General features: G+C 53.9%; 7 protein-coding genes across 7 annotated transcripts; 1 reads left to right on the top strand and 6 right to left on the bottom strand.

The window, feature by feature from the left end:
- Positions 1-1,018: 1,018 nt before the first annotated feature.
- HER10_EVM0000539 (cleavage and polyadenylation specificity factor subunit 5) lies at positions 1,019-2,193 on the top strand. Its single transcript, XM_035470315.1, has 2 exons — positions 1,019-1,722; positions 1,784-2,193. Exons 1-2 carry the CDS (start codon positions 1,185-1,187, stop codon positions 2,074-2,076), a joined length of 831 nt encoding a protein of 276 aa, XP_035335572.1. The 5' UTR covers positions 1,019-1,184; the 3' UTR covers positions 2,077-2,193.
- Positions 2,194-2,294: 101 nt separating this feature from the next.
- On the bottom strand, positions 2,295-3,185 carry HER10_EVM0012671 (uncharacterized protein). The gene is made up of 3 exons (XM_035482061.1): positions 2,605-3,185; positions 2,474-2,536; positions 2,295-2,413 (listed from the first exon to the last, which is right to left on the bottom strand). The coding sequence occupies exons 1-3, from the start codon at positions 3,109-3,111 to the stop codon at positions 2,315-2,317; spliced, it is 669 nt and encodes a 222-aa protein (XP_035336690.1). The 5' UTR covers positions 3,112-3,185; the 3' UTR covers positions 2,295-2,314.
- A 313-nt stretch (positions 3,186-3,498) lies between these two features.
- On the bottom strand, positions 3,499-4,934 carry HER10_EVM0006752 (zinc-finger domain-containing protein). The gene is made up of 3 exons (XM_035476329.1): positions 4,416-4,934; positions 4,073-4,240; positions 3,499-3,988 (listed from the first exon to the last, which is right to left on the bottom strand). The coding sequence occupies exons 1-3, from the start codon at positions 4,689-4,691 to the stop codon at positions 3,926-3,928; spliced, it is 507 nt and encodes a 168-aa protein (XP_035336157.1). The 5' UTR covers positions 4,692-4,934; the 3' UTR covers positions 3,499-3,925.
- Positions 4,935-5,141: 207 nt separating this feature from the next.
- On the bottom strand, positions 5,142-11,246 carry HER10_EVM0000611 (ubiquitin carboxyl-terminal hydrolase). Its single transcript, XM_035470385.1, has 5 exons — positions 9,896-11,246; positions 7,756-9,830; positions 7,130-7,702; positions 6,318-7,071; positions 5,142-6,267 (listed from the first exon to the last, which is right to left on the bottom strand). Exons 1-5 carry the CDS (start codon positions 10,152-10,154, stop codon positions 5,465-5,467), a joined length of 4,464 nt encoding a protein of 1,487 aa, XP_035335576.1. The 5' UTR covers positions 10,155-11,246; the 3' UTR covers positions 5,142-5,464.
- A 1,665-nt stretch (positions 11,247-12,911) lies between these two features.
- HER10_EVM0011629 (ubiquitin carboxyl-terminal hydrolase) lies at positions 12,912-17,200 on the bottom strand. Its single transcript, XM_035483151.1, has 4 exons — positions 16,242-17,200; positions 15,285-16,139; positions 13,581-15,216; positions 12,912-13,524 (listed from the first exon to the last, which is right to left on the bottom strand). Exons 1-4 carry the CDS (start codon positions 16,875-16,877, stop codon positions 13,205-13,207), a joined length of 3,447 nt encoding a protein of 1,148 aa, XP_035336598.1. The 5' UTR covers positions 16,878-17,200; the 3' UTR covers positions 12,912-13,204.
- Positions 17,201-23,756: 6,556 nt separating this feature from the next.
- On the bottom strand, positions 23,757-24,878 carry HER10_EVM0009222 (uncharacterized protein). The gene is made up of 2 exons (XM_035478715.1): positions 24,292-24,878; positions 23,757-24,242 (listed from the first exon to the last, which is right to left on the bottom strand). The coding sequence occupies exons 1-2, from the start codon at positions 24,748-24,750 to the stop codon at positions 23,799-23,801; spliced, it is 903 nt and encodes a 300-aa protein (XP_035336368.1). The 5' UTR covers positions 24,751-24,878; the 3' UTR covers positions 23,757-23,798.
- A 101-nt stretch (positions 24,879-24,979) lies between these two features.
- HER10_EVM0004281 (uncharacterized protein) lies at positions 24,980-26,851 on the bottom strand. Its single transcript, XM_035473931.1, has 2 exons — positions 25,397-26,851; positions 24,980-25,340 (listed from the first exon to the last, which is right to left on the bottom strand). The coding sequence occupies exons 1-2, from the start codon at positions 26,622-26,624 to the stop codon at positions 25,180-25,182; spliced, it is 1,389 nt and encodes a 462-aa protein (XP_035335924.1). The 5' UTR covers positions 26,625-26,851; the 3' UTR covers positions 24,980-25,179.
- Positions 26,852-27,105: the final 254 nt, after the last annotated feature.

Below are 27,105 nucleotides of genomic sequence, written 5' to 3'. Positions count from 1 at the left end.
GAGAGATCAGGTCCTCCGAGAATAGCAGAGCTGCGTTCGTATGAGCAAGAAGAATTAGAATGATGAAGCCTGAAGAATTGAATAGCCTGGAAACGCGAAAAAAAGTGGTGTTCTCAAGCTTCTTGTGCGATATAGAGTAGGTTGTGGGAGGTATGGGAGAGGAGTGTGTGGGGGAAGTAAACAATGAGAAGGGTAGAGGGGACCAGCCATAAAGCAGAAGAGAAACCAAGCGAAGGTGCTCGGTTCGAGGCGCCTTCCTTTCACATCGAGGAGCAAAGAGCGGGTCCTTCTGCCTCCAGCGGTGAGAAAGTGACTCCATCATCAGCCGGGTGCCTTTTGCCTGACTGGTGTACCTAGATCTATTGCGCAGACAAGTGGTAGCAACCTTGCAAACGTAGGTTATGGTAAGTGAAGAAAACTCGATCTAGACTTTACTGTTTACCAAGAATTGACTCTATAGTTCTGTTTCAAAACATGATATCGAGCACAATATAATTAGTGTATGTTTCAAAGAGTGGCAAACAGTTCTGTTACACGATGTGATCTCTCTCACAACGATTCGAGTCCGAATAATAAAATGGGCCGTGAGGGGAATAGAACCAAGAACCAAAAAAGAAAACAGTCCTGGATTGCAGTAGATAGTCTATCGTATTGGCTGTTTCAGTGGATTGCAGTCACCGTGTTATCAAGAGTTAACTATGCCTGACCGTCGTACCTTAGGCAAGGAGGGTTAGAGAAACAGCCTAGAGGATGTTTCAGCATCCACTCCGACGTGACTTACTTAGTACGACATGGTAAAATGAAATTACTTGACCAGACTAAAGAAATAAGAGATACCAGCGACAGGAGTGGGGCCAAATTGGCCATACTTCACGATGTACAGCAAGGCGTGTCGTTGGACTTGGGCCGCTCACCTCGGTGAAGGAGGTCCGGATGGTGGGGCCGGGGTAACAGGGGTTCAGCCCCCACCGCCTTCCCCATTAGCCAGCCTGTGCCTCCTGGTTGAATCGTGGAAGCTCCAACACCTCCGTGCTTTAGCTCAGCTTCCAGCCCTGTCCAACGCGCCTTCCTTCCCAAGATCGAACCTGGTTATCAGCTGCAAACTTTCCCATTAGCATTTCCCGCCCGTCGCGCGCATCCCACGAGACTCACCCAAGCACACACATATAGGGACGACAGCCACAATGTCGACAATCACAACCACGGCCCTGCAATCGGGCCACGCGCCCATCATCCCCCTCTCCTTCAACTCAAACCAACCAGACACGATCCGCCTCTACCCGCTCTCCAACTACACCTTCGGCGTCAAGGAGACCCAGCCCGAGGAGGACCCTTCCGTCATCGCCCGCCTCAAGCGCCTCGAGGAGCACTACACCCAGCACGGCATGCGCCGCACCTGCGAGGGCATCCTCGTCTGCCATGAGCACAACCACCCGCACATCCTCATGCTGCAAATCGCAAACGCCTTCTTCAAGCTCCCCGGCGACTACCTCCGCCCCGAGGACGACGAGGTCGAAGGGTTCAAGGCCCGCCTCGACGAGCGCCTCGCCCCCGTCGGCCGCATCGGCGAGGGTGAGGAGCCTGCTGACTGGCAGGTTGGCGATTGCCTGGCCCAGTGGTGGCGGCCCAACTTTGAGACCTTCATGTACCCCTTTGTCCCGGCGCATGTGACTCGGCCAAAGGAATGCAAGAAGCTTTACTTTATCCAGTTGCCCAAGAGCAGTACGTTTATAGAACGCTTCACAACAACAGCGACACTTTTTGCTAACCCGTGTTCCAACAGAGGTGCTCAGCGTCCCCAAGAACATGAAACTCCTGGCAGTCCCCCTCTTCGAGCTCTACGACAACACGGCGAGATACGGCCCCCAGCTCTCGGCGATTCCCCACCTCCTCAGCAGATACAACTTTGAGTTCGTCGACGAGAACGGCAACATCGTTGCTGCTACGCCCGGCGCGAGCGCACCTGAAGGATACGTCCCGAGAACAAAGGTGTTGGCGAGCGGCGACGACACGGACATGCAGGAGGCCAAGGGAGACGAAGAGGAAAATGGCGAGCAGCAGCAGCAACAGCAGTAAGAGCTGCGGGTCGCGCGAAATGCGGACGCAGAAAGGGGGAAGGGCTTCTCACGAAAAGGGATCAGGGGCGAGGCGTTTTGGCGTAGGTCACAAAAGTGCCATAAGTAGACCGGTGGGCTTGTACAATAGGTTTGACGCGATATTTGCATCGATCGACACCACATAGAATGGTATTCATTGTTTGAAACTGGAATTGGTGACGTTTTATCTCATTCTATCTGCATAGCACCTAAGAAACTCACGCCTTGGGCTCTCCCTGGATGGTTGCCACCAGGCGGCGCTGATGCTTGCTAGCCCTGAACTCCAGGTACCAGATTCCTTGCCAGGTTCCCGTGGCCTAGACAATGTAAGTGAGCCGGAAATCCAGCATTTCGACATTGTTTGTGATCAGACTTACCAGCTTGCCATCCTTGATCGGGATAGTAACACTCGCGCCAACGAGAGCGCTCTTGATGTGGGCCTGTAACGCACATCATATCAGATCACCACACCGTAGCACCGGAAAGATTGAAAAGAAGTAAAACTCACCGGCATGTCATCGGGACCCTCGGCGCTGTGACGGTACAGCTCCTGGCCCTTGGGCCCGGCCTCGGGCGCGATGCGGTCCAGCGCATCGCTCATGTCGGCGCGGACGTCGTCGTCCCAGTTCTCGTTGAGGCTGAGGGCGCAGCTCGTGTGCTGGACAAACAGGTGGAGGATGCCGACCTTGTAGTTCTTGAGCTCCGGGAGGGCGCCGACGATCTCGTCCGTGATGAGGTAGGAGCCGCGCGAGCGGGCGGGCAGGGAGAACTGCTTTTGGAACCAGGAGCCCGTCATGGTTGATGTTGTTGCGGATGAGGTAGTTGGTGGGGTATGACGTGGGGGTTTGGAGCTACTGCTGCGTGTTGAAAATGCGTAGCCTAGGGCCGTGAGAGGCAGGTTCCAGAGAAAGTGAAATAGGTTCGGAAAGAGGCAGATGATGATGAAGCAGAGGATGAGTAGGGTCGTCGTCTGTGAGGTCTGGTTACGGTTGGTTTGTGGTGTCGTCGGAGACATTGTGGTCGTGCTTGGAAGTGTGGAAAATGATGCGGGCGCCGCGCTGGTCTCCAATCTGGTGGGGCAGGTTTGATGGATAAAGTGAGGTCAGATTACCTTGGGAAAGCAGCAGATTGGACGGTTTCAGAGACGCAAGACGCGGGAAGTAATACTAATATGACCTCAGATCCTGTGGTTTGAGTGAAGCAAACTGTTTGAAAATCATTGACAACGGTGTCTGATTTTCGTATTGAATTCTGTGTAATGTCGCCTTATCGGAGGGATTCAATGCCCGTAAGGTAGAAGCTGATGGTGCGGCAAATCATGGTAAATTCCAAGTCACTTTCTGCAGTTTACCATGACGAATGTTGAACTGTGTCATGTCGCTGTCCAGCATCCTCTTCTAATGCACCTTTCGAAAACACTCCTAACATTTGGGACGACCAAGAAAGCCATGAGTCTTCATGACTATCCGCATTGGCCATCTCATCAACGTCCCTTTCACGATGCCGGTAAATTAAACAGCGAACGTTCGCAGCGTCAAGCCATTTGGACCCCCGATGCTTCAAGAGGGCAGTCATTCTGCACCTCACCAACGCCTCAAAACCCGAGACCTCAAACATCTGCTAATTTTTGAATGAAAATTGTGAAATTGGTGTAACCCGAAGCAACTCTGATCCTGCTATATCTACACAGCCCACGGCTTCCAGCCCGTCGCACAGCACACGGTGTCTATTCGCTCTCTCTTTTCATCCCAAAGCTGGCGACCCCTTGCCGCTGTGGCTATTGCCGTTGCCAAACACTCCCGTTCCACCGTCTACAGCTATTGCTGGCTCTATGCGAGGGGGTACGAGGTCTCGGGGAGGGATTCGAGGTGCTTGCGGTGGTGCTCGTTGGCCTGGTCATTGCATCAATTAGCTCTTCCCCATTGTTCGACTCGTTGCGGTGCATAGATAGCAGGATATGTGGGGTCTAAACTTACAAAAGGAAGACCGCAGTAGTTGCAGCTCGAAATCTCCGGCTTGTCAGTGTTGATAAAGATTCTAGGGTGACCAGACGGTCCGCCGCCGCCATCACACGCCACGACGCGGGCGTGAGTCCACCGGACGGGCTCCTTGTGAACGAGCTCCATCGCGGAGTGAGGTTGTGGCTATATTGTCGACGCACGTTAGTCCCAAGTTCTTTATAGACTTCCCAACCCTCTCCAGCAGCTGAATCTCCAACAATTGACTCTCCAAGCCATCTGACCCCTCATCCTCCATCACCCTCATATCTCTTCACCCTCTCCACTCAATTCCAGGGGTTGTCGACGTTGCTTAGCTCACCTGGAGAGCGAAATCAGTCTGCTCAAACCGCGGACCAGTCATTGCCTCAGCGCGGGGCTTTTGGCTGCGCGACCACACAAGCGACCGGTTCGGCGCCTGCCCGACCGTCTCGGGGACGGTGTTGTCGGCGACCTGGGGCGTCGCGGCCTCGTTCTTCTCGACGACGGCGGGTCTCTCGGTCGTGCGGACCGTCGTCGACACACTAAACGGTCTCGAGGCGACGCGGAGCTGCCGCGACAGGGCGCTCGTCGCTGCTCGTCTGGATGCCGACAACATGGCTTCGGTGTGCTGTGATCAATTGAGTAGTGGGGATTCGCTTCGGATTCGAGAGTGGCGGTCGTCAATTCGATTCCGGTCCTGGCTCTCAACCAACTCTCGGGTTTCTGGGGATAGCTTGGTGATCGCGGAAGCAATTGATTACACCTGCTGTCATTCGTCGGGAAGAATTGATGCCCCGTCAACCGAGTTGCAGACCCACCCATGGAGCACGGACCTGATGGGCAGTCTGGCAGGTACTGGGCAATCAAACCAGTTTTTTTGAATTTCACTCGCACCAGGTACCCTAGAAAGCGGATTTTGAGTCGGCCATGTCTGTCGGCGAACAACCACTTCAAAACAATATTCTCAAAAACAGATGTTTTCACAAGCAGGATACACAGCTAGTTTTGTTAAGGATTTGCCAATCCTTTTATAGCATAACGTGATAATCAAGAGTCATACACACATGCCGTCATGCAACCGATACTCCAATAAAAACCAACAAGGCTATGGAAGACTAGCCTCGTATATGCCAGGGCATGAGGGGGACTCTATCTCTATTTACGCCTCATTGTATCCTTTCTGCTTTTGTTTTGTGTAATGCATCCCTCCTCCCCTGAACCAACCCCCCCCGGTACTTGTTCATAGCCCCATGAACACATTTGCTGTGCTTGCGTCTTGGTATACGTCCAGGCGTCTCTTCATGTCTCCCTGCGACGCCGAAGCGGGCAACAGGTTTCTTTCCGGAATCACAATACGTCGTAGTCATCTAGTAGATCCATCGGCAAGAACTAGTGTGACCGAGTAGTCTGTCCATGCGCCTCCGCGTCGTCGTCAAGGTGGATCTCGGCTGCCTCTGTGGAAGCGGTATCGTCATCAGCAGCTGGCACAGAAATGACTTCTGCATTGTTCTGACGGGCCCATGCGGCGGTCTGGATCTCTGACAGACCAACCTGAGCGCCAAAATCGGGCGGCGGAGGCGCCTCATCATGGGCGGTCTCGTAATCTCCCATGGTCTCATCAAACTGCATATCAGTGTCGTTGCCGACTTCGCGCTCGTCTGACGAGTCTGGCTGTGCGTCGTCGCTCCCGTAGCCGTCCAGACCAAGGGAGTTGTTGGTACCATCAGCGGAGTCCAAGGAATTCCAGTTCCAGCCCTGCGTAGCGGAGAACGCAGTCGAGTCTCCGTTGTAGTCCGTCATGCCGATGCCCTCATCCTCAATGCTGTTTTGGATGTTGTCGCTACCAACATTGGTGCTGGAGCTACCCTCATAAGGTGGCAAATCATCCTCTGCACCCGGGTTGGCCGTGGACATTGTGTTACTAGCCAAACCACGATTTCCGCGCGGGTGAGTTGCTTCGGCTCCGATCCCAAGTCTCGACGATCCAGTTAGGGAGGAGCCCCCGACGAGACGTTGATCTTCCCCCGAATCGGTGTCCTCTTCTTCATCGTCTTCTCCATCCTTGTCGAACTTGTCGAAGATCTCCTTGAAGCGAGGGCCGCCCAATGGGCCCTCGGACCGACGCCGGTAGAAGAGCAGGTAGGCCGCTCTAGTAACGACGCTCTCAGGCGAAGTCTTGCTGGCTGAGGTATCTGGAAAATGGTGAGTACGAGCAGTCATGTTCTGCAAAGGGTCAACCTACCATTGTAGTTGTACCACTGGCCGTCAACAAAGTTTCGCCCGTAAGCAGTGTAGTGGCCACCGCCGAGACCACCAAAGTGATCGTCGACCGCGATGAGGTCGTAGATCTCTTCCTTACCCGTCTCCTGGCAGAGAACACGCTTATGAAGATCGAGACCCTCGATGGGGAAGTCAACCAAAACGTCCAGCTTGTCGCGGCGCCAGCCAGCACTGCTAAACCGCTTCAGGTGGACAACGAGGATGTCTGGCGTCTTCCAGAGATCGAACTTTTTGCTAGCACGTCGATGCTCCTTGCAGCGTGGACAATACCACATGTCCTGTTCAGACAAGACTTCGGCCTTCTCGAACTCATCCAAGCACTCCTCAAGGGTAATGCCCTGCTTCTTGCGAGCCATCCGCGACTTACGCTTCTGTTCCAAGATGGGGTCCTTGAGCTCCTCCGGCTCGGTAAAGGTCTTTGAGCCGCGGTTGTCGTCAGTGTCGCGCAGTGACTCCTTGCCAAACACCAAGTCCCAAGTTTCCTCGGACCAGTCGACGACAATGCCCTCATCCAGACGAACGAGTGGGCCACCGCGAACATCGTCCTCAGGCGATGGTTGAGGCTCAACGTCAACTACGTGGAAGGATTGCTCTTTGCTGTTCCGCGAGTCTCTGTTGCGGCGTTTGCCGCCCCTCTTTCCGTAGGTCTTGTTGCCCTTGTTGTTCTTCCGGCGAGCTCCACCGACCTTGTGGTTGCCCCTTCCTCGGTTCATCGGCTGGACAACGTTAGCTTTTGCCGCTTCCTCTGCTGTCGCTCGCCCGAAGAATACATACCTTGATGACGCGAACGGGCTCGTCCTCTTCCGACTCATCCGCCATGCGGGTCTGCTCCTCAACAGACTGCGGTGTAGTCTCTTCGCTGACACTCTCGTGTTCACTATCTGCACCGTTGGTGGAGCCAGGGCTGTTCGAGTCTTCGTTAGGGAGTTCCGGGGCGCGAGAAGATAGGAGACGAAAGCTCTTATTGTCGTCCACCGTATTCCAGCCCACAGGCAACCCATAGTCGTTACTCTCGCCAAAGAAGCTGAGCTCGAACAGGTTCTGGAGGTGAGGCGGAAGGTACTCCTTGGGACTCGCCCACTTCGGGCGGCGAACGTTGAATTGCTTCAGAGTAGGTCGCCGGGTCTGCTGTTTCTCGCCTGCGCCGACAGAAACGTTTACCAAGTCATCCTCGCCTTCTACCGAGTTAGAGACGACCTTACTGTCTCCTGAGGAATCGGCATCTGATTGGGATGTGATGACCATATCCGCATCGGTGCTTTCGTCGGTTTCTTCAAATTCGGACCAGGTAGAGAACGTTGCCACCTTTTCCAAAACCTTGCGACGAATGGCATCCTCATTCCGGGACTAGAATGCTGTTAGCTTCACACAAGTGTCGCAAGAATTAGATTTCAGCTTACCTCCTCAGGCGTAACAACGATGAAGTGAGGGGGTGCTGCAATGTCGTCTCCCCTCAATCTGTAAGTGTTGCCCGTCTTCTTGCGGTGAAGAACAGGGACGAGCAAACGCTCAGTGCGTGGGTCAACCCAAGGCTCATCGCTGATCTCTAGCATCGACCTGGGCGTACCCATCTTCTTCTGCTTAGGAGGGTAGTTGGTCGGCGACGATTCCAGCTCATGGAAAGCAGGTATATCGTTGGACTGGATCTCTTCCGAAACCGAGGTGGCATCGGAGTAGACCTTGAAGAACTTGCCCTTGAACTCTTCTGCTCCCATCAGCAACTCCACAGGCACACCCGTCTTGTCTGAGAGCGCTTTCTTCAACAACTCGATGGCACTGTGCTTCGGCAGCTCAACCTCAAACTTCACAGGCACGTCATTAAGCGGGTAGAACTTGACAGGCCGGCTCCACATGTCCTCCATGGGCAGCGGCAAAGTCAGGTTGTTGAAGGGGTCGAAAGTGATGCTGATCTTATCGCACGTTGGGCACTTGAGAGTGGACTTGTACAAGCCAGTGAAGAGGTCTGCGATGACGGAGTCGTCGCGCTTCCGAGTGATATCCCATACCTCCTCAGCCATCTTGCGAATGGCCTCCTCGTCACCGATCATGTCGTCTGTCGAGTCCGGCTTCTCAATGTATGGTTTCTTATGAATACGACTGAGATCCTCTTGCAACGCGTCGAGAAGGAAACCGAGGAACTCTTGGGTATCTTGTTGACCCCAGCCTTGGAAAGTGGCGCGAGCACGACCGACTGTGTTCTTGAAGTCGCGGGGACTAACTGCACCTCTCGACTCATTGTAAATCTCCTTGAGAAGTCCACCATAAGCCATTGCCACCTGTCCTTTGTAACCAAGAGGGTTACCCTTGTTGAGCTCCTCTTTGTACTTGTCCGTCAAGAAGTATTTTGTCAATTCCTCTACGCTGCGGACGCACTGCAGGGCCGAGTTCATATAACATGTGTTTCCAAGATTCTGGAGACCTACGGCGCCTAAGCCCCGGCCAGGTTTCTTCTTCTGCTGGGTTCGGCCTCTGGTAACGGGTCCTTGAGGAGCAGGGCTGCTTCTTCCACTGCTGGTGGCCTTCAGGCTCGTGGCAGAGCCTCTAGATGCCAGAACCTTGTCGTTCTTGCCATTCTTGAAGTAGGTTGAGACCCATGCGTTCTTCGCAATTTCTTCATCAATCACAAGAGTCATGTCTTGCATCAGTCCGTAGACCGAGAGGGGAGAGTTGCCATTGTAGTTGGGGTTGGCAGTGTTGTCCACCGCAGGTACTACCTGTCGGTCTCCGCCGTTGACCTTTGTGAAGCTAGGCACCTCCACGAGCATGCGTTGCCAGGGGCCCGACGAGCTCTCGCCGTCCTTGCCTGGGTTTGGGGAATCGGGCGGTGTGAGGGCAGACCGAGGTGACGACTCTTGAGCCTCGGGCTGTTGAGTAAGCTGCCACACCCGCATCTTACGATCCAGAGGGACCCCGGTGAGCTCCTTCAGCTCCTTGTAGAACGGGTTGTAGGGTGTGGTGGCACTCCGGGCCAGGACGAGAGGCTCCTTGCTCTTCAGCTCGTCCTTGATCTTGAAAGGGCTTGCCATGGACCAGAGTCTGTGGATTGTGAAGACGGGCGGGTTCAGCTCAAACATGACGTTCTTTTCGCTCGTCGAGTCGGGCGCCGCGTTGATAGCGCTGCGCACAATGGGCTTCTGTCCCTCGCCGACGCCATACCACTCCGAGACGAGCGTCCAGGCGTCTTCCGGGAAGAGCTCGCACTCCTCCATGCCCGTACCAGGCTTCATCCGAACAAAGTCGTCACCGCTGGGCTGGGACAGGACCTCGAGAATGAGATCGGAATTGTCCACAGGGCCTAGCGGCTCGTTTGTCGTCTCTTTCTTGGCAAACTTGGGGTCTCCACCAAGCGCCAAAGCCTTTTCCACCCATGATCTCGACACAACGTATGCGACGTCGCCAACTTTCGGGGGTTCGTCGTTGAAGGCCTTGAGGAGGGTCTGGATGGTCTTGATTTGGTCCTCGAGAGGGGGGAGATCTGCCGGAAAACCCTTGGTCAGCGAAAAGCCATTGATATAGTCTCTCAACCGTAGATACTCATACCCTTATCATTGGATTTTTTGGATGCTCCCTTCGCAACATCATCGGGCAAGTCGATACTCATGGCCCTGGGCAAGTGTGTAGTGGAGGAATTCGGGGCTGACTCGGCATCCTCGGCTGACTGTTGTTGCTGCTGCTGGTTGGTGGAGGCCATCTCGACATCCTCCTCCTTCATACTGACATCGGCGTCGGGATCCATGCTGGAGGCTCTTCGTTTCAAGGGAGAGGAGGAGCGCTGGTGAGGGTTGGCATCACTGGTCATGATGGCGCGGCGGGAGACGTTGAAGGGAGACCGGCTTCTGGCTGAATGGGACGTCAGCGCAGTGCCAGTCTCTGTGCCAGAAATATCGCCTCCTCGGTCGCTGTCAATGGACAGGTCGGCAACACCACAAGGTGATGAGGCTGCCGTGCTTGAAGCGTACTCGGCAGAGACGAGGGAGCCAGTCTGCAGGCGCGCAGGTAGGCTTGATGCTGGGTACGAGTCGCCTCGAAGGTAGGTAGGGGTCGACAGGCCGTCGGTGGAGTGGGCGGCAGAGAAGGAGAAGGCTAGATCGTCGTTTGGCTCGCACGACGGCAGGACGGTGTCGGGGGAAGATGGATTCGATGTGTCGTCGGTGCGCGTCTGATTGCGAGAGATCTTTCTCTTCTTTGAGGAAGACGTGGTGAAGGTGAGCTGCCTGTGCAGCTCTGGAGTGGCAGCGGGGGAAAATTGGGTGCGGCGACAGAGGGGGCGTATTGCATGTGTGGTGCAGCCAGATCCAGGACCAGATTCGGGTTCACAAGAGGATCCGGTTCGATTCGATTCGAGGCTCAGGCCAGCAGTACTGGACCTCGTGGGGAAGAATCGACGGTACCTCGGGCACTATAATCCTGTGAGGTAAGGTAGGGCAAGCCGCAAAGCCGATGGGGGTGTGCAGGTGCAGGTGCAAGTGCAAGTGCAAGTGCAGTGGCAGGTCCTGTCGGGGAGAATATAGAATTAATTACAGCTGAGGACGTCCAGACACAGACAGACGACTGCACTTTTGGGGGTGGGCTGTGGGGTGGAGAGAAGAAAGTGGGAGGGTCCGATGGAATGAGATGCAGACAGCGGAAGAGGGTAAGGTGACTCGTGAGGGCAGCGGGCAGCAATTGGATTTGGATCTAATTGCAGCTGGAGGGCAAGAGCTGTGCTGTGTTTTGCTGTGCTGTGCCGTGCTGTGCTGTAAATGCGCTGTGCTCGTCCAGTCTAGGTCGGTGTTCCGGTGTGAGGTGTGTAAGGGACGTGAGCTGGTGACGGGAGAGTGAACGGATGTGGGTGTGTTTGACTTGGGGCAGATTAGAGATGGCCCAGTCCAATGCCTTCTGTCTCTACTTTGTGACCTAAGGAAGGCAAGAGGGATGTGAAAGAGCGAGGAAGAGTGGTGAGAGACACTAAACGGAGAGAGAGAGAGAGAGAGAGAGAGAGAGAGAGGCGCGTGGGTTGAAAGGTCCAAGGTGTCACTCACACAAATCACAGTCTATCTAGCTACTTGTCCCAACTTTGCATAGCACCTTTTACCAATAGAACTGCCATACTGCACATACACAGATACAAAGCAAGCAACGCTGCTGCTTTTATTTTACAAGGTAGTTCCTCAGTAATACATCATCCGTTTCTCTGGGCTGATGGGGGAGCCTACCTGCCAGTCAAATGCTACAAAGGCAACAAATTCTGGATGCGGACTTTTGGATTTTAGTCAGTGCGGGACAGAGACTTGACGCACCCCAAAGCATCTCAGTCCCCCCCTCCTCTCTCTCTCTCTCTCTTTCTGTTTTCTATATTGGTCTAGGATCGGGGGGTGGCCTGGCCTGACCCGTGCTGACCTGACGATTGGATGAATGACTTGCCAAGGCATCCAGAGTGTGACTGCGGCTTGGAGGCTCTTCCTAGGAGGAAGTGGTGGATGTCATTAGACATATTTCAGTTCCTTCCCTTCCTCTGAATAAGTGCTCTCCGCTGGCACAATCCTGGCCAGTACCAAGACATCACCACATCAGATTCTTCCAGTCACCTACCTAGCCCGGTGTTGGCTCTGCTTGCCCTGACCAAGGCCAAATGAGATGTCCCGTCTATTTGTATAACTACCTCGTAGGGAATACTCGGCCAAGGGCAAAAGAGCAGAATTCCTCACGCCAACTCCAATTCGTCCAAAATGGGACCGAAGAAACCTCACAAAATTTTCGAGTCCCCCCACACTGAGACTTTCAGCACTTGGGGGGCCGAAAAAGGAAAAAATGGAAAGAGACGGTAAAGAAGCTTGCAGGGAAGGCACGTATTCTGCATTGGAGAAAGAGGGGACCGGGTATGGTGAGAGGGGCAGAAAGAAAAGCAGGACAAAAAAAAAACCAAGTCTTTTTTTTTTTTTTTTTTTTTTTTTCAGATTCCCCCCCGATCTTGTGCTCCTTCCTGCAAGTTCAGCCCACCGCCCACCCATCCCCACACTCAACTCAACTTCCCGTAGGAAAGGAAGGAGACTGACTGCAAAGTCCGTTTTTTGAGAAAAATCAGTTCCATACGAATCTCGAGTCCAAGCGCCTTCAGGCCCCCACTAAGGTATGCATCCTCATCCCACCTGACGTCAGCTCAACCAGCACTTTCATCGTCTCGGCAATAGCATCCCTCACTGACAGTGATCTGCTGCCCGTAGTCTCATACCTTAGGCTATGTGAATAGGCACTATCATGCACCAAGTCCATACTTGTTCACCATGTCCTACTACGTATACATATATTCTCATTTTCGATCAACCCAGCCAGAGATACACCCGAGCACTCGCCACTTTCTTGTCCATAGCTGACTCGTGCGGTCTGCTCCTGAAGCAGGGGTCACTCGGTAGTTGTTACCCGGAGAAATCATCACATCCCGTCAAACTTCCACAGGTATAGCATGCAAGAACTTTACTTTTTCTATTCGATCTCGCTTTCCCCAAAGCTATTTTCATGTAGCAATGGGAGAAGGCAGTCTTCCTTTCCGTCTGTCTATGTGGACAGACGGAACTAGGGGCTTTAAGAGCTATTAGGGTTCTATCCTATGTCGTGAAGCCTCATAACATCATGCTCCCTATATTCCATCCATGAATGCCTGTACACCCCGGCACCGAATCCGACAGCTATGTCTCTCCGAGCTCTTGTTCGACTGAAGACAACATGGCGTGACCTGAGTCCGTTGTCTCTCTAGCAAATGCGTCTTAAAAAACAACTACCGAAAAGTCTCAACGCCGCCTGTGTGTGTGTGTGTGTGCTTGGCCATGTATGCGTGAACATCTTAAACAACCTTCATCCGCCTCTCTCTCCTCACAGCTTAGCATCAGTGTCTTCGTACTCGGTCAAATCCTTGGCAGGTCGCGCACCACTAGTCGCTACAAGGCTGGCTCGGAAACTGCGAACGTCTTCGATAACGACTGGTGGAGAATCACTTGACGGCAGTGACTCTTCTTCTTTGCTGACGCCGTTGACCTTGGCCTCGGCACCCTCCTTGGCCGGTGCCGTAGCCTGCGCGCGCAAGTGCACCGAGAGCTTTGCCCGTGTTGCCGACCCGGGCTTGATGTACGTCTGGAAGAAGTCCAACATGTCGGCCTTAGTGAGCGTCTTGATGTGGGCGGCGTCTTCTTGAGCTGTTGTAATAACGTCAGCACTTTCCTTGTTCCTGCATTCATCTTGGGCAACTTACGGAGCTCAAAGTCGTAATATTCACTGGCAATCTGGGCCCAGTGTCTGCTACTCTCCTGGTCCAGATTCTTCAACTTCTCGAGCCTTCGGACAATTAGACTGCGTTTGTGACCCTCAAAGTCTGCCTCAGACATGTTGTCCAACGTGTTGGAGAACAGGTTGAGGAAGGCCTCGATTCTCGATTCAAGGTACTCGGGTGTCCGTTCACTTTGAATGATAAACCTGAAGCCGTACGTAGTAGAGAAGCTTCGAACTCCACTAAAGACGACATAACCGAGCTGCTCCTTCGTTCGCAGCTGGTCAAAGGCTGGCTCGTGAGCCATTTGGTCTAGCAGCATCGTCTTGGCTCGTACCATTCTATCGCCCTTGTCGCCGACATAGAGCCAAACTTCGATGCAGTGGTTGACATTGGCCGGATCCTTGAGCGTCTTCTTGTATACGTAGTTCGATCCAGGGGGGATGACCAATGACCGAATCACTGGCCACTGGGGTCGCGGAAGAACGCGGGGCTTCAGGATGGTTTCAATCATGTCGGTGAGCTTGAGAGCGTCCTCCTTGTACAAGTTGCCGTGGACATAAGACTCAATGTGGACCTGCGAAAGCATCTGCTTCTTGAACTGCCGGACGTCCTCAGCCGTAATGTTAGGCAGCTCAGCCAGGTATTCCTCCACAACATAGTCGCGCTCAGAGTTCAACCACGTCGTGTAGTCAGAGACCTGGCTGAACGGCTGCTGCAGCTCCCAGTTGTTGTATCCACGATTCAGGCGCTCCTTGATAATGTCGAATCTCTCGTCTCTGATCTTCAGATCCCTGATCGTGATCAAAACCTGCTCCAGGAGTACCGCCAGCTTGTCATTGTACCCGCTGAGGTCAAGGAACAGGCCTCTGGCGTCGAGCGAGACACTGTACTGCAGGCCTGCAAGCTCGGCATCGTACGAATACGCCTCCAACGCATCGCGTACCAGATCGGTGAAGAACCTTGCCTTGACAGCATTCTCCGCGGTAGAGTAGATATTGGGGTTCCGGCAGCTGATGACCAAGTTGGCCTTGGGCACCCAAAAGGTGTCATCCTTCTTGAACCACGTTCGAGCGAGGCCATCACTTCGGACGACACGCGGCGACAGAGCCGGCTCCTTGACCTCCTTCTTCTCAACCTCGAGCTTCGTGGGGATGAAATTGTTCTTGTGAGGAAGATGAAGCTCGGAAAGTCTCTCCGACGCAGGGCTGGAGACGGCCTTCTTGATCTCGGCCATGAAGTCCTCGGGGATCTTTTCGTGGCGGTATTCGGTACCGTACCACTTCTCCTTCTGATCCCAGTCACCGGGAAACTTTTGTGACACAATAGTCATACGGAAGTTGTCTGGTCGCAAGCACGCCAAGGCCTTTTCGATCAACCCAGAATCAAACTTCCTCAATCGACTGTATCCGCTGAGTAGCCATTCCCGCGGAAGAGGCTTCTGCATGACAGAGCTGATCTTGCTGGTGAATCGGCTTGCTGGAGTCTTTTGCTTGAATTTGAAGTCGACGTCGGCCATGCCCTTCTGTTCGTCAAAGATCCATTCCTGGGGTGGCGCCTCCTGGAGAAGCGCAACATATTGGAAGAAGACCTTGACAATCTCCTTGTAGTTTTTGAGACCCTATAGCGTACGTCAGCATTCGAGGTGGGGGAGTGTGAAGGCGGCGGTCATCTCAGTGCAGGACTTACCTCCTCTGTCAGGCGAATCTGACAGTCGAAAATACCAGGAGAGCCCGGGCAGACGGGGTAAGCACCGGCACTCAAGCCATTGGCCCAGCCCTTTTCCTTGACGTAGGCCATGATGCTACCAGGGCCCTCGTGACCGATCAGGTGGCTCACATAGCGACTGGGTTGCGACTCGTACATCTTTTCCTCGTCGAGGAAAGGGAAGAAGAGGTTCAGCTCGCGAGAGTCCATGACAGGCTTAGCAAAGACTTGCATACCGAGCTCACTCTCGCGGAAGGGCACCTCAGCCTCCCACCTATTGGGCGCCAGATCCTTGTTGGGAACTCCGGAGAAGAACTCGGCAACCCATGTCTCGAGAACATCCAAAGGCTCTCTTCCCAGAACCACCAACTTCATGCGGTTTGCCGAGTAGTGCTTGTCGTGAAACTCCATAAACTTTGCGCGGACATTGACACCCTTGGACTCTGGGTCTTCCTTGAGAACCTCGAGATTGCCGGTCGAGAAGTGGCAAAACGGGTGCTTCGGGTTGGAAAGAGACTTCTCCAGCTGGTGGAGTCGCCATTGGTCATTCTGCAGGTTCTTCTTGTTTTCCGAGTCCACCGCGCGCAGCTCACGATCGAGGGTCGACTCGAGGAACAGGGGCTCAATGAAGAATTGCGCAAAGCGATCGAGTGCTCCCTTGAAGGGCGAGGGGTTCTCGGCTGTTGGCTCCTGATCGTTGGCAGGCTTTGCAGAGATGTCGAAAAAGTAGTTAGTCGAGGTTGCGCCGGTGTAAGCGTTGGAGCTGCCCGAGTTGTTGGAGAGGTACTGTGAGTATTCGTTTTCTATAGGAAACTTCTTGGTACCCATGAACAGTAACTGCGCATGCAAGTGTCAGCGTGACGGAGAGCGGAAAAGAGGTTGAGCGTGTGGATAGGGAGATTCTGGGTCTTGGCAGAGCCTCGGGGAGGGGGGCCGTACATGTTCGACAGCGTGGGCCATTCCCGGCATTTCCTCCTCGTCGCTGAAGTTTCCAACATTGCAGTCTAGGGCGGCGCTGGCCTTGTCCGTCTCAGGGTCGTGTACCAGCAGGGCCTCGAGCTTGTTGGACAGCCTCACGACTCGGTAGGTCCGATCGTCGAGGGAGGGGGTCTCGAGGTGATCCGTCACCCGTTCGACGGATTGGGGCCTCGGCTCACGGTGAGGTATAGCTGAGCCGGCCGGAAGCCCGGCGGCAGCGGTATCGGTGTTGGGCATGGCAGCGACCTGTTTGCCGTGGTTTATGTGAGATGAGATGGTGGGTTTGCTACTGATGGAGCGAGAGGTTGTATAAGAACGGAACGAGATGGTGGTGTAGGTGGGCGACTTTTCAGAGCAGAAAGTACGGCACGGGGCTGCAGCAAGACGGTTCGGGAGACGACTGCTGATGGCCTGGCACGTTGTAAGAGACAGAAGCTCAGGGCGTGTATGCTTAGTGGGGGAGGAACGCCACTTTTGAAGTAAGAGAGAGAGGGACAGGGACGTGGACGTGGACGCGGACGTGGATGATGTCGGGCGGTTGTGGATTCGTCGCAGACTCTGGCGCGGGCTCAAGTTGGAGGCTACGGGACGCAACATGCAGCAGATGCAGCCAGGACGGGAGAACTGGAAAAATAGAGAGAGCAAGGTAAGGTGAGTTAGGGCAGAGGGGTAAAAGATGCAAACAAGCCGAAAAAAAAGAATAAAGAAGGAGGGAAAAAGGAGCTGCAAATGGGAGGCGGTATGCGGAGAGTATGTAGGTAAGGTAAGGTACGGATGGATACAAGTCGGTTAGTTTGTTGGTGCGAGTGCGAGTGAGTGAAAAGTGTCAAGACTCAAATCTGGAGGTACAAGTAAGAATATCTTGGGTAACTGAGGTACACAACGTAGGTAGGCAACGGAACACAGTCAGTTGAGGGAGGTAGGTACTTTAGCCGTGGGACCGGGGATGGGGACGGAGTAAGGTACCTCAGCAGTCAGTCGCAGTCAGTCGCAATCGCAGAGGATAACAGATGGGAGAGGATGAGAGAAGTCGCGACTGGGGGCGGCCGGGAAGATGCTGGCGGGTTGGCTTGCTGTGCGTGCAGTGCGTGCAGCGCAGATGCAGGCGGGGGGAGCAGCGAGAACCTAGGTAGGTACTTACCTTAAGCAGGTGCAGTGGATGTGCAGCAAAGGTACAGGGAATCGGAAGGAAAGAGCGGAAACGTTTGGCGCAAGTTGCGCCTTCCAATGACACAAGGCATCCACTGTTGGCACTTGCCGCAACTTGCAATGGAACAGCGCTGACCGGTGTGCAGGCACTCAGGCAGTGACCAGTCAGCAAGACTTCCAGTACTTTCGAGGGTCCAGTCTACCTTACCATAGGTAGGTACTTGAGCTAGGGTGGAAGGAGGGGAGGGGGCCCACCAGGGGGGAGAAGAAGGCGAGGCGAGATGGGGGGGAAAGACTCGAAGAGATCTGTCTTTCGAGCTGCTCCTGCTGCTACTGCTACTGCTACAGACGACACCTCACATCTCACTCATCTGACGCGAATGATGCGACGACTCATGCCGACTGGGCAGCTACGACAAGTGAATGGACAGGTCACAATGGCAAGCAACAGCAGTTACAAATGACAAGCAAGCAGAACGAGCACCCCCCAAGACTGAGCAACACAACCTCGAGGCTCACCATCAAGCACACTAGGTACCACTACCACCACCAACACCACCACCATCATCGCCGCCACCGGCAATCTCAGATTCAGAACCAAAGAAAGGGACCGTGCCCACCTGCCTGTGGGGACGCAGGGCGACGCCGCGACGCCGCGACGCCGTACGACCCAAGGTACCGGCCAGACGGACTCTAGAAGCCATGGACGGAAGCGGGCACTCTGCTTGCTGATCTTTGAGTCTGGGCAAACCCGGCAAACCAGCCTACGGTTATACTACGCTGCTCTGCTGGGAAGGTCGCACTCGTCAGTCAGACCTACCTCGCCAGGCAGGTAGGCTTGCGTAAGGTATCATGGCGGCAGTGGCAGCGGCAGCGGCAGTCCATTGTCCAGTGGTTACAGTCACTCACCATCGTCTCCGCATCTGCCTCCGCCTTGCCTTTTGATCTGATCTTCGGTTCACCGTGATGGAACCATGGTTCTAGCTAGAGAAGATCATGGAATACCCGGAGAAGACGACTTCAGCGGGATCATAATCACAAGGTGCGATAACCGGGCTGGTGCTGGTGCTAATGGGTTGGCGTTATTGCAACAAACGTGCTGGGCCCATTTTTTGCAACAGCTGAACGACTTGATGACATGGTGTTGATGACGGCTCGTCGATGGAGAGTACGGAAGACCCGAAGGTGTGGGCTGCCGTCTCTGAAACATCCGCCTACTGCCGTTCCCGTTCCGTCTACCACTGTCGAGGTATCCAAGGTGCGAAGATGGGCGGGCAAGGCGGGATCTTCAGAAAGCTGGAATGTTCTGAGCCCATTGCCCTAGGAACGTATCCGTAATCAATGCCGCTCGCAAAGCTGACGCAAAGCCCCTGCTTGATCCCATGGCCTAATCGCATTCCTCCTGGAGTCAGGCGCGGGATGTGCTCAGGTTCAGCTGTACCAGTAGCTGGCTGTGAAGCATGAGATCTGATAAATGTGTCAGACCTATTGTCGGGCCTTTGACTTACATCCCCGTCATCTGCCCTCTTGGCAGGACAAAGACGAGAAATACGAGAGTCATTTCAGACAGGAGATCAACATGGACGTGTCCAGTTGGAACTGTTCCTGAGTAGGAAGCCGTGAAAGCCTCAATTCCATCACACCCTCTCTCTTTGGGGTATTATGGCCTTGTCGCTGGGTTACCCCAGCCGCCTATGGCTCCACGTGGGAAAAGAGGCGGTTGTCAGGTCCCTTTGAAACGAGGCACACACGGTGGTTCGGCGAGAGAAGTCAGCGCAGCTTATTGATGGTGTACAAGGAGCCAGCAACCCGGTGCTATATGAGCCGCATTTTAATGTTAGAGGTTGGAGAGTGAAAAAGACACAAATTTGGGGGCTATGCTGTGACTACGATGATTAATCGTGGTTCGTGGGTTCGGAAAGCAAACATTGGTCTCCATATCCGTACACTAGAATGTAGGATGCAACTACTAGGCCCAGTGCAGCTACTGCGCAAAGGCCTAGGAGTCCTCTAACCCCCTGGTGCCCAGGCTGCAAAAGCAACGTCGCCGTCTTTGGGGTGCAGGACGGGAAAGTCTTGTGTCGGTCACCGGGTGGCTTGCTTCCAATGGTTTCGCGTCTTATCCCTCTTTCACCTACCCCAACTACGGTAGGGCAAGCATGGCCATCCTAATTTCGCCGCGGGTCTTTGGCGGTGGTGGGATCATTTGATATCGAAAACGAATGATATCGACATGCCCTTTGGGGATCTCTTGGGCCTGTGGACTCGGAGCGGCGGGAGCGGACCGGCCTGGGGAAAAAAGGGACGGGCGGCGACAAGGGGGACCTTTGAGCTGCCGCGGCACCGCGGTCACCGGCGTAACTATCGAGCAATGCTGTACGGATACAGGGGTCGTTTTCGGTTTATATTTTCCAGCATGCCAACCACCGCCCTCTCGATATTGACTGGTTGCTGTTACGAATACCGCAGCTCGCCTCGTTGAGGTTGTCATTTGTTGGGGGTCACTTGATGATCTTGCTCTCGCTCTACCGTGGTTCGCCGAAGGCTTCTTCTGCAGAAGAAGCAATGGGCGCGGATGGTGAACTCGGGCTGGCCCGCTGTCTCTGGCAATTTCCCCTGACAATCTGTTCTCGCCCTGCGGTCGATTTTGTTTTTTCTTGTTCTCGATCCCACCCTCCTCGGCCAAGGTGCCATTCGGATGTCGACCGTTGCGCGGGATGGGAAAGTCGATGCTCAAATGCAAGAATACGTGGCGATATTGGCGGTACGGATTCTCCGGCCGGGCTACGGAGTACTCCTCGAAAGCCTCGCAAAAGGGACCATGGTCCATGTTTCTGAGGTTCTCCCTCCCCCCCTGTTAGATCCCGTCAGCCCCAGTTGGGTTTGTTGGCTGATGAGCAAAGATCAAGGGCAAGGCGGTGACAAGGGAGACAGAGCCCCTGTGCCCGTAGTCGGATGTAGCAGTTTTCGGGTGTCAATCGCCGAAGAAGAAAAACTGGCGAGACAGGCGGACAGGGGGTGTGGGCATGCGAATGTTTCGCCGTTCGGGGAGAAAACATACAACCCCCCCTTGTCTTGCGTCTTTCCCGGCAATCTGGTTGCGTTTTTTGGGTTCCTAGGACCGTCATCACCGTTCGGAGTATTGCTAAACACCTTGAAAAGCTCAGACTTGGTTGGCTCACGGTGATGTCAACTTGAAAGTAATAGAGCCTGAGTAACGTCGAGACAACCAAAACTGCGCGAGTTGTAAGCAACCTGCAAAATAGTCAGTTCAGCTAGTCGACTCGTCCTTCTATCAGGGGTGCAATTTGGATACAGACCCGAGTGAAAGAGGGGTCGTCGGCAACTTACAGTCATGGTTCAAGATCCCATGTTCCATACCCATGAAGCTCCAGACTCGGAGCGCCATGACTGTTTGTTGGGAGTAGGTACTCAAGCCAGTATCGTGTAATACTGCTGTCAGCACCACCTAGGCCACCGTAATATTCCTCGTCAACTCAATCGCCCACACCAGGCAAGGGCCCACCGTAGGAGGCCATACCAGTATCCTGCGGACATTGTGCATGGATGGAGCCATCGTGGTGGTGTGGTGCTGCTGTTCGCATTGGACGAACCTAGTCTGCCACACTATCTTGCTCACATGCTTCATAGGATACATAAGAGGCGATCGCCTGGATCTATTGGTATGACAATCCACAATCACTCACATCTCGACTGGAGAAACAGACACCAGCACACGTGTGCCATGTAAGCCTAGACAGATTAGTGAGCATTAGCTATGCAGCCCCAAACTGTGGGCGGCGATTCGGGTTCGATCCGCCTGGCGGGATGCCATGTCGCTGCCATGCATGGCCGACTGGATTTCTCGACATACCTACAGTCGTTCTAGCTGGTTTGGACAGACAGCAGCCATGGCGTGAATTGTTGATCTTGTATCGATCCTGCAGCCTCATCACCTGCATCTTTGTGAGGAATCTGAACTTTACGGGTATCCTGATCGCGCAACCCACATTCCGTGTTGATACCGACACTTATATATGGGATCGTCAAAACAGAAGTTGTAAGTATTCGTACTGTGCAGGTTCAATAATCTTCCTGGTGCCTCGAGCAAGCGATCCGCGGGTGGCACGGCGACGCCCGCGTGTGGCCAAAATCCAAACAAGCTGTGTTCAGAAATCCACAGAAGTCGAAACTGCATACCATCCATGATCAGTGTCCGCTAACAGAAACAGACCATGTAACCATGGCCCCGCCCTCGCTTCCGCGAGTGAGTCTTCCACAGCTGTGCTGACCATGAAACCTTATGGGCGCCAATGACTTTGAGATCCCCCGATTCCATAACCGATTCGTTGCATTTCTCCGGATGACAGGAAAGGCGAGCTGAGCGAACTGGCGGGCGTCGGACGAAACTCCGAGGGCAGTCGATTCGACCAAGCCGTCTATTGTTTCTTGGTACGAATACTCAGGTGCGTGAGTGCATGTTCTGGTCCGTCGTTCTGGATCGGCGAGTCATTCCGTCTTCCCGGGCGCCCACTTTGAGTATTTGTTGAACCCGCAATGAGCACGACCTGGCTTGTCCATCTTCCAGACCGCCGCCCGTTCATAACTGACCGCTGTTGGACCATGCTACCTTTTGCTCCTCTCCTCACGTCTGATGTTGACTCCTTCTCAACCCCTCTTCACTGCGAAAATAATGAGGCCCGGTCGCCTAGTTCCCAAGCAAGCGTGCGGCTGCGCTATCCACAATAGGAAGATACGGCCGTCCCTTGTCCAAGTCTGACGATATTCCATACATTCGGACCTAGGTAGGTACCTTGCGGGGATGTTAAACTACCATCCTCTTCTCGCCCTATAAGCCCGGCTTGTCATGACGATCGCAACCCGAACTTGGTTTCGCAAAGGTGAACAGGTACGAACGAATTTGAGGAACCTCGAGCAGAGCCGGTTCGAGGTTCGTAATTCAAGATACGGAGAGCTGCAGCCGGTGCTGGAAGCAAAGTGGTTGGTTGACAAGCGACTCCGTCCGGGAGTTCTGCACTGGGCCAAAAGGAACCTCCCTCCTCTCGCCGTTGTCCCTCTAAGTGGCATCCCTATAGAGACCAAGTTTCTAACCCTGGCTATGATAACAGTCGTTAACTGCAACTTGGATTGCAACCTGTACTAATGTTTCCCGCCGTTTCAGTGGCACTTGACCATCGAGCCGATTTGCCGATCAAGATCATTTGCATTGGTTAAGCATCAAGTAGATGTATGCAGCGATGGCGTTTTCCATACTTTGCGATGGGGATTACCATTCGACACCAATGTTACGAAAATGGCTCCTGGGCACTCAAGCGTTGACTTTTTGCGACAACCAGCGTGTCCGTAATGACACTTAAGGAGAGTCGCAGCTATGACTGGGTCGCCAGCGGCATATCCTTGCAGTACCCTACACAGCAGATGTAAGCTTGCTTATGCGAGGATACCTAACATGATTCCACGATCCCTTAGCACATGAGATTCTGTATAGAAGAGATAGAGAGTTTTTGGGGACGAAAGCATGTCACCCCACCATCCAAAGTTCGAATGTCCCGGGGCGCCGGCTGGTAACCCCCAGAGTTCCCGTAGTGCCGTTTTGAGCGAGCCGCTTTGAACCACGCAGGAGATCGACATCTCACATGCGGGCTTCTTTCCCGTGTCCGAGGAGGCTAAGAAACGAAAGGTCGGCCGATGCATTAGATTCCCATCGAGATGTAGGGAAACCGTGTCGACAGGGTTTCTGTTAGTCTCATCATCGGCAGTTGTGGTTGTTTTGCCCGGCTGCCATCCCTAAAGAAACGATTGACGAAGGGGGCAGATTGTGTTCCAAGCCGGACAAACGCGCCTGTTCCGCGAACCTTGATTTCTTGTCAGTATATGTGCAGACGGTAAGGCAGCTGTGTCTAGCCTGGTACCTGGCTCAGTAGACAGCTCATGCCGTCTATCATTCAAGTTGATCAGCTCAAGACGTGTAGTTCAAAAGACCGAGTTAGTTCGTTGGCACCAAGGCCATTGTTCGGCCATGTTGCATGCGCGACAACACAGGAGATGGGGTTGGTGGTCATTTCTTTCCATTAAGATTGCCGGTCCATGTCGGGCTTTCCTAGCCCGGCGCAGGAGGCAGTGCGTATCTACGTGTTGCATTGATCGAATGTCCGCTCAGCAGGATTCTTCCGTCAATCCCATAACCCATTTCCTCTGTGATCTCTCGCCAGGCGAGAGCCCGCTGTAGGGTAGACAAAAATCTTGCTCCCATTTCGCAAAGCGGGAATGGAAGAACCGGTAAGCAAGCCAAATCCAGGCATGAGGGGTATCTTGAAAATAAAAAAGCACGCTTGGTAAGACAGAGGTTCATCGTGATCTATCAGACGACTTCCGCTTGCCTCCTCGTCGCTGTGGGCAGTCTGCGGCCCTGTGCCCCGGCTTGTTGCAGTTGTGGCAGTTGAAGGGCGCGTTAGGTTTGCCTGCTCCGGAGAGGCTGCCTGTAGCACCGCCGGAGATAGATGCCAGCTTATTTAGTTTGACTTCCTTCTTCATTCTCTTCTCCCGGAATTCCTTGGCCTTCATAGACTCGCTTGATTTCTTCGCCTGGAGATTGACCCTTGTGCGCCCCTGGCCGCCAGACGCGAGGCCTTTCACGGCTTTCGGAGGTGTCTTCATCGAAGCCTCTTCGTCGCTTGAGGAGGAGGCTTCATCTTCGTCACTGGATCCTTCACTGGAGTCGTCGGAATCGCTAGAGCCATCGGAGTCGCTCGACTCGGGCTTCGTCTTTTTGGGTGTCTCCTTCTTGGCATTCTGGCATGAGTCAGCTAGGTTATTGCAAGACCCATGGTTTTGGCATTACCTTGGTAGCCTTCTTTTTGTTGCTTTCAATTTTCATCCTCCCAACCTGTGCAGTAGCAGTGGCTGCGACTTCCTCCTCTCCATCGGCAACATCGATATCCGCGTATCCTACATAGACAATGTTTGGCGGCGCATTCCCTGTCTCGGTAGACTTGCCCCAAGCACCATCAAGAACCCAGTGCGTGTCTGCAAGCTCTGCTCTAGACGCCTCCAATGCCGACAAGCGCTTAGCTTCTTGTTGCTTGAGAGCCGCCTGAACGGCTGTTTGATCGAAGGAGTGAAAGTCGCCGGTGAGGGGCGAATTTTGGAACTTGCGCCGCTTAGATGAGGGCTCTTCGGGAGAGGGTTCCGGTGTAGCGTCCGAGGCAGCAGCTCTCTGCATGAACTTCATCGTCAACAGACGAGAGGAGATACCTCTACCCGGAGGTGTTTCGGGGACCATGTTGGTGCTCGGCGGCATTATGGCAATCTGACTGGGAGTTTGCTAAGATCAGTTGGGATACAAATGGATATAATGTGACAATTCTAATTGTTCAACGAGTGTTAGAGTCCAAAGAACGTGCTTCTGGGCTGTGTCGCGAGTCAAGAGTAGTATGATGAAATCAGGTTGGGCTATGGTGGGCAAAAGTTGGAAAGAACCAAAATTCTGGTATTCTGCCGTGGTACATGCAAATGCGCGGTCACACCGCCCGCATCACACGTCTGGTCCGTGCACATTGCTTCATAGGACCCCGCCGTGCCCGCCTCAACTTTCTCAAGCACGAACATATAAGCCGAAAGTAAGGTAGTTGAGATTCTTTGAACCTTCTTCAGAGAATTTTCGCTGTCTTGGCGTCACGTCTCTGATTGCCCCTACTAAGATTGGCTCTTCTCTACATACCTTATCCTGCTATTCTCGAATCTTGGACGCTTGCTCTCGCTGTTGTTCTCTCAATCTGCCAAGTCTCTCCGAAGTCATCTCAAAACACTCTGGTAACTCGGTATCCCGCCATGTTCCACCTAGTATCATCTTTGCAAGGCCCGACGCACACGTAAAGATTCTCGCCATCCCTATGGAACCATAAAATCAGCAAATGGGCACTTTACAGGAACGATTGAGCACTCACCATGTCCATTGAAGCCGGCACAAACCCATTGTCCGGGGGAGCCATCAACCCTCCCGATAAAGGGCACCATGTCGGGCGTCATGCCAATGATACCTGTCCATGTGTGCTGGAGCCCCTCACCGTGGCGCAACTTCTCTGGCCTACACTCTGGTAGACAGTCTTGGAAGTTGGCAACGGCATCATCGCGAATTTCCGCGCTGAACTCGCTGTCGTCGGCCGTCTGTCTTTCCGCATACGCCGCTTGACTGACTTTGGGGCTTGCCGAGGCGGATCCGAGGATGATGATGCCGTCTGAATGGCGTTGATTAACCGAGTAGAACCAACGCAGGCCCCTCCGCAGGGAGATGGTGCTCTGCAGCACCTTGCTGCCGGTGAGAGCCGCAGGTGGTACGAAAGCATGGGCCTGCGCGCGCTCTGGTGTGACGAGGGAAGATAGCTGCGGCAGCAAGTGCGGTGCGAAGGCGTTGGTGCAGTGAATGACTGTTGGCGTCGTGACAGTACCTCGTGGCGTATTGACATCCCAGAGAATCTGCTCTGCGCCAGATGATGATGGTGTCACCGAGATTGCTGGGCAATGGGTCAGGAACTGCACGCCTTTGCCAATACATTGGGTCAGGAGCCATTGGGCCAGTTTGGCAGGATGACCAGAACCTGCCGGCCATTCGTAGGCGCATAGAGCTTGCGGGACGCCTGTTTTTTCTCGAGCTTCCGCGGCAGGGTAAAACTTGATGTGAGAAACGTCGCCGCCAGCACTCTGGTATGCCTCGAAGCTCTTGGCATTGTGATCTGCAAATTCCTGAGTCAGGCAAACGTCAAAGGTGGTCGTCGGGACAAAATCGAACGGCACGTTGTGCTTCTTTACGAAGTTGTCGACTGCAAGAAACACGGTCCTCTCATTGGCGATGATCTTCAGGGCCTGCTCCTCGCCGTGGAGTGATTTATAGACTGTGAACCCGCGAAAGGCGTCTGGTCGAATATGTCCTGCATTGCGAGAGCTGGCACCGCCGGCTGCTTCCCTTGCTTCCAGGATGACGATGTCTGATCCTGTTACACCACCCTCGACCAACTTAAAGGCTGTGAGTGCGCCGGAGATTCCTGAGCCGACAATGACGTATTTCGCGGTTCTCGGTACGAGAGCTTCATCGTTGTAATTAAGGTAAGGATATGACCTAGTGGTCTGTTGCCAGAATGATATGCACGCATTGGTAACGGGAAGGCCAGTCATCATGAGTTGACTCTTTAGGGTAAACAACTGTGGTTGACTTGGGTTTGTCGAGCATACATCGATCCCCGCGTATGCAACACCTTGCCTTATTAAGATGAGTTCATCGTGAGCGGGCAGCCTCCACTGCTGCTTAGACACTCTCTTTCGAACCTGCCTTCGGCTTTGTAAATCCGGTAGGAAATGTCCGCGAGTCGATCGCCTTGGGTGAGATAAGCCGGGCGATAGCCGTGATTCAACCTTTGCTCAAATCTGAGAGGTGTGTTGTTTGTAGTCATTTGTCGGGTACGTACAGGTGGGGACGAAGTCGGAGGCCCTTCCGATCCTCTGGCGGCGAACATCGCTCCGCTCCCGCACCGATGGGACCACAACCTCTCAAACCACTTCATGTCTCAAACCGAATATGGCAACTCGATGCATCGGCTACTGCATGTAGATGCGAACAGATTACTCTTTTGTGATACAATCACAGTGGTCCGATCTACTT

Source organism: Colletotrichum scovillei, assembly GCF_011075155.1.
Source record: "Colletotrichum scovillei strain TJNH1 chromosome Unknown Contig00003, whole genome shotgun sequence".
Lineage (NCBI taxonomy): Eukaryota > Fungi > Ascomycota > Sordariomycetes > Glomerellales > Glomerellaceae > Colletotrichum > Colletotrichum scovillei.
Note: the sequence above shows the minus strand (reverse complement) of the source record. Positions and strands in the feature narration are given on the sequence as shown.

Coding starts and splice junctions, on each gene's coding strand:
- HER10_EVM0012671 (XM_035482061.1), bottom strand. CDS start 3,111: ATGTCTCCGACGACACCACAAACCAACCGTAACCAGACCTCACAGACG. Junction 2,537..2,604: donor AGGGTCCCGATGACATGCCG/GTGAGTTTTACT, acceptor TGTGCGTTACAG/GCCCACATCAAGAGCGCTCT. Junction 2,414..2,473: donor CGATCAAGGATGGCAAGCTG/GTAAGTCTGATC, acceptor TACATTGTCTAG/GCCACGGGAACCTGGCAAGG.
- HER10_EVM0011629 (XM_035483151.1), bottom strand. CDS start 16,877: ATGTTGCGTCCCGTAGCCTCCAACTTGAGCCCGCGCCAGAGTCTGCGA. Junction 15,217..15,284: donor AGATTCGCCTGACAGAGGAG/GTAAGTCCTGCA, acceptor CGTACGCTATAG/GGTCTCAAAAACTACAAGGA. Junction 13,525..13,580: donor ATATTACGACTTTGAGCTCC/GTAAGTTGCCCA, acceptor TTATTACAACAG/CTCAAGAAGACGCCGCCCAC.
- HER10_EVM0006752 (XM_035476329.1), bottom strand. CDS start 4,691: ATGTTGTCGGCATCCAGACGAGCAGCGACGAGCGCCCTGTCGCGGCAG. Junction 4,241..4,415: donor AGACTGATTTCGCTCTCCAG/GTGAGCTAAGCA, acceptor TCGACAATATAG/CCACAACCTCACTCCGCGAT. Junction 3,989..4,072: donor ACTACTGCGGTCTTCCTTTT/GTAAGTTTAGAC, acceptor TGCAATGACCAG/GCCAACGAGCACCACCGCAA.
- HER10_EVM0000539 (XM_035470315.1), top strand. CDS start 1,185: ATGTCGACAATCACAACCACGGCCCTGCAATCGGGCCACGCGCCCATC. Junction 1,723..1,783: donor TATCCAGTTGCCCAAGAGCA/GTACGTTTATAG, acceptor GTGTTCCAACAG/AGGTGCTCAGCGTCCCCAAG.
- HER10_EVM0004281 (XM_035473931.1), bottom strand. CDS start 26,624: ATGATGACTGGCCTTCCCGTTACCAATGCGTGCATATCATTCTGGCAA. Junction 25,341..25,396: donor TGCCGGCTTCAATGGACATG/GTGAGTGCTCAA, acceptor ATGGTTCCATAG/GGATGGCGAGAATCTTTACG.
- HER10_EVM0000611 (XM_035470385.1), bottom strand. CDS start 10,154: ATGACCAGTGATGCCAACCCTCACCAGCGCTCCTCCTCTCCCTTGAAA. Junction 7,703..7,755: donor TCGTTGTTACGCCTGAGGAG/GTAAGCTGAAAT, acceptor ACAGCATTCTAG/TCCCGGAATGAGGATGCCAT. Junction 6,268..6,317: donor CCAGTGGTACAACTACAATG/GTAGGTTGACCC, acceptor ACCATTTTCCAG/ATACCTCAGCCAGCAAGACT.
- HER10_EVM0009222 (XM_035478715.1), bottom strand. CDS start 24,750: ATGCCGCCGAGCACCAACATGGTCCCCGAAACACCTCCGGGTAGAGGT. Junction 24,243..24,291: donor ACAAAAAGAAGGCTACCAAG/GTAATGCCAAAA, acceptor GACTCATGCCAG/AATGCCAAGAAGGAGACACC.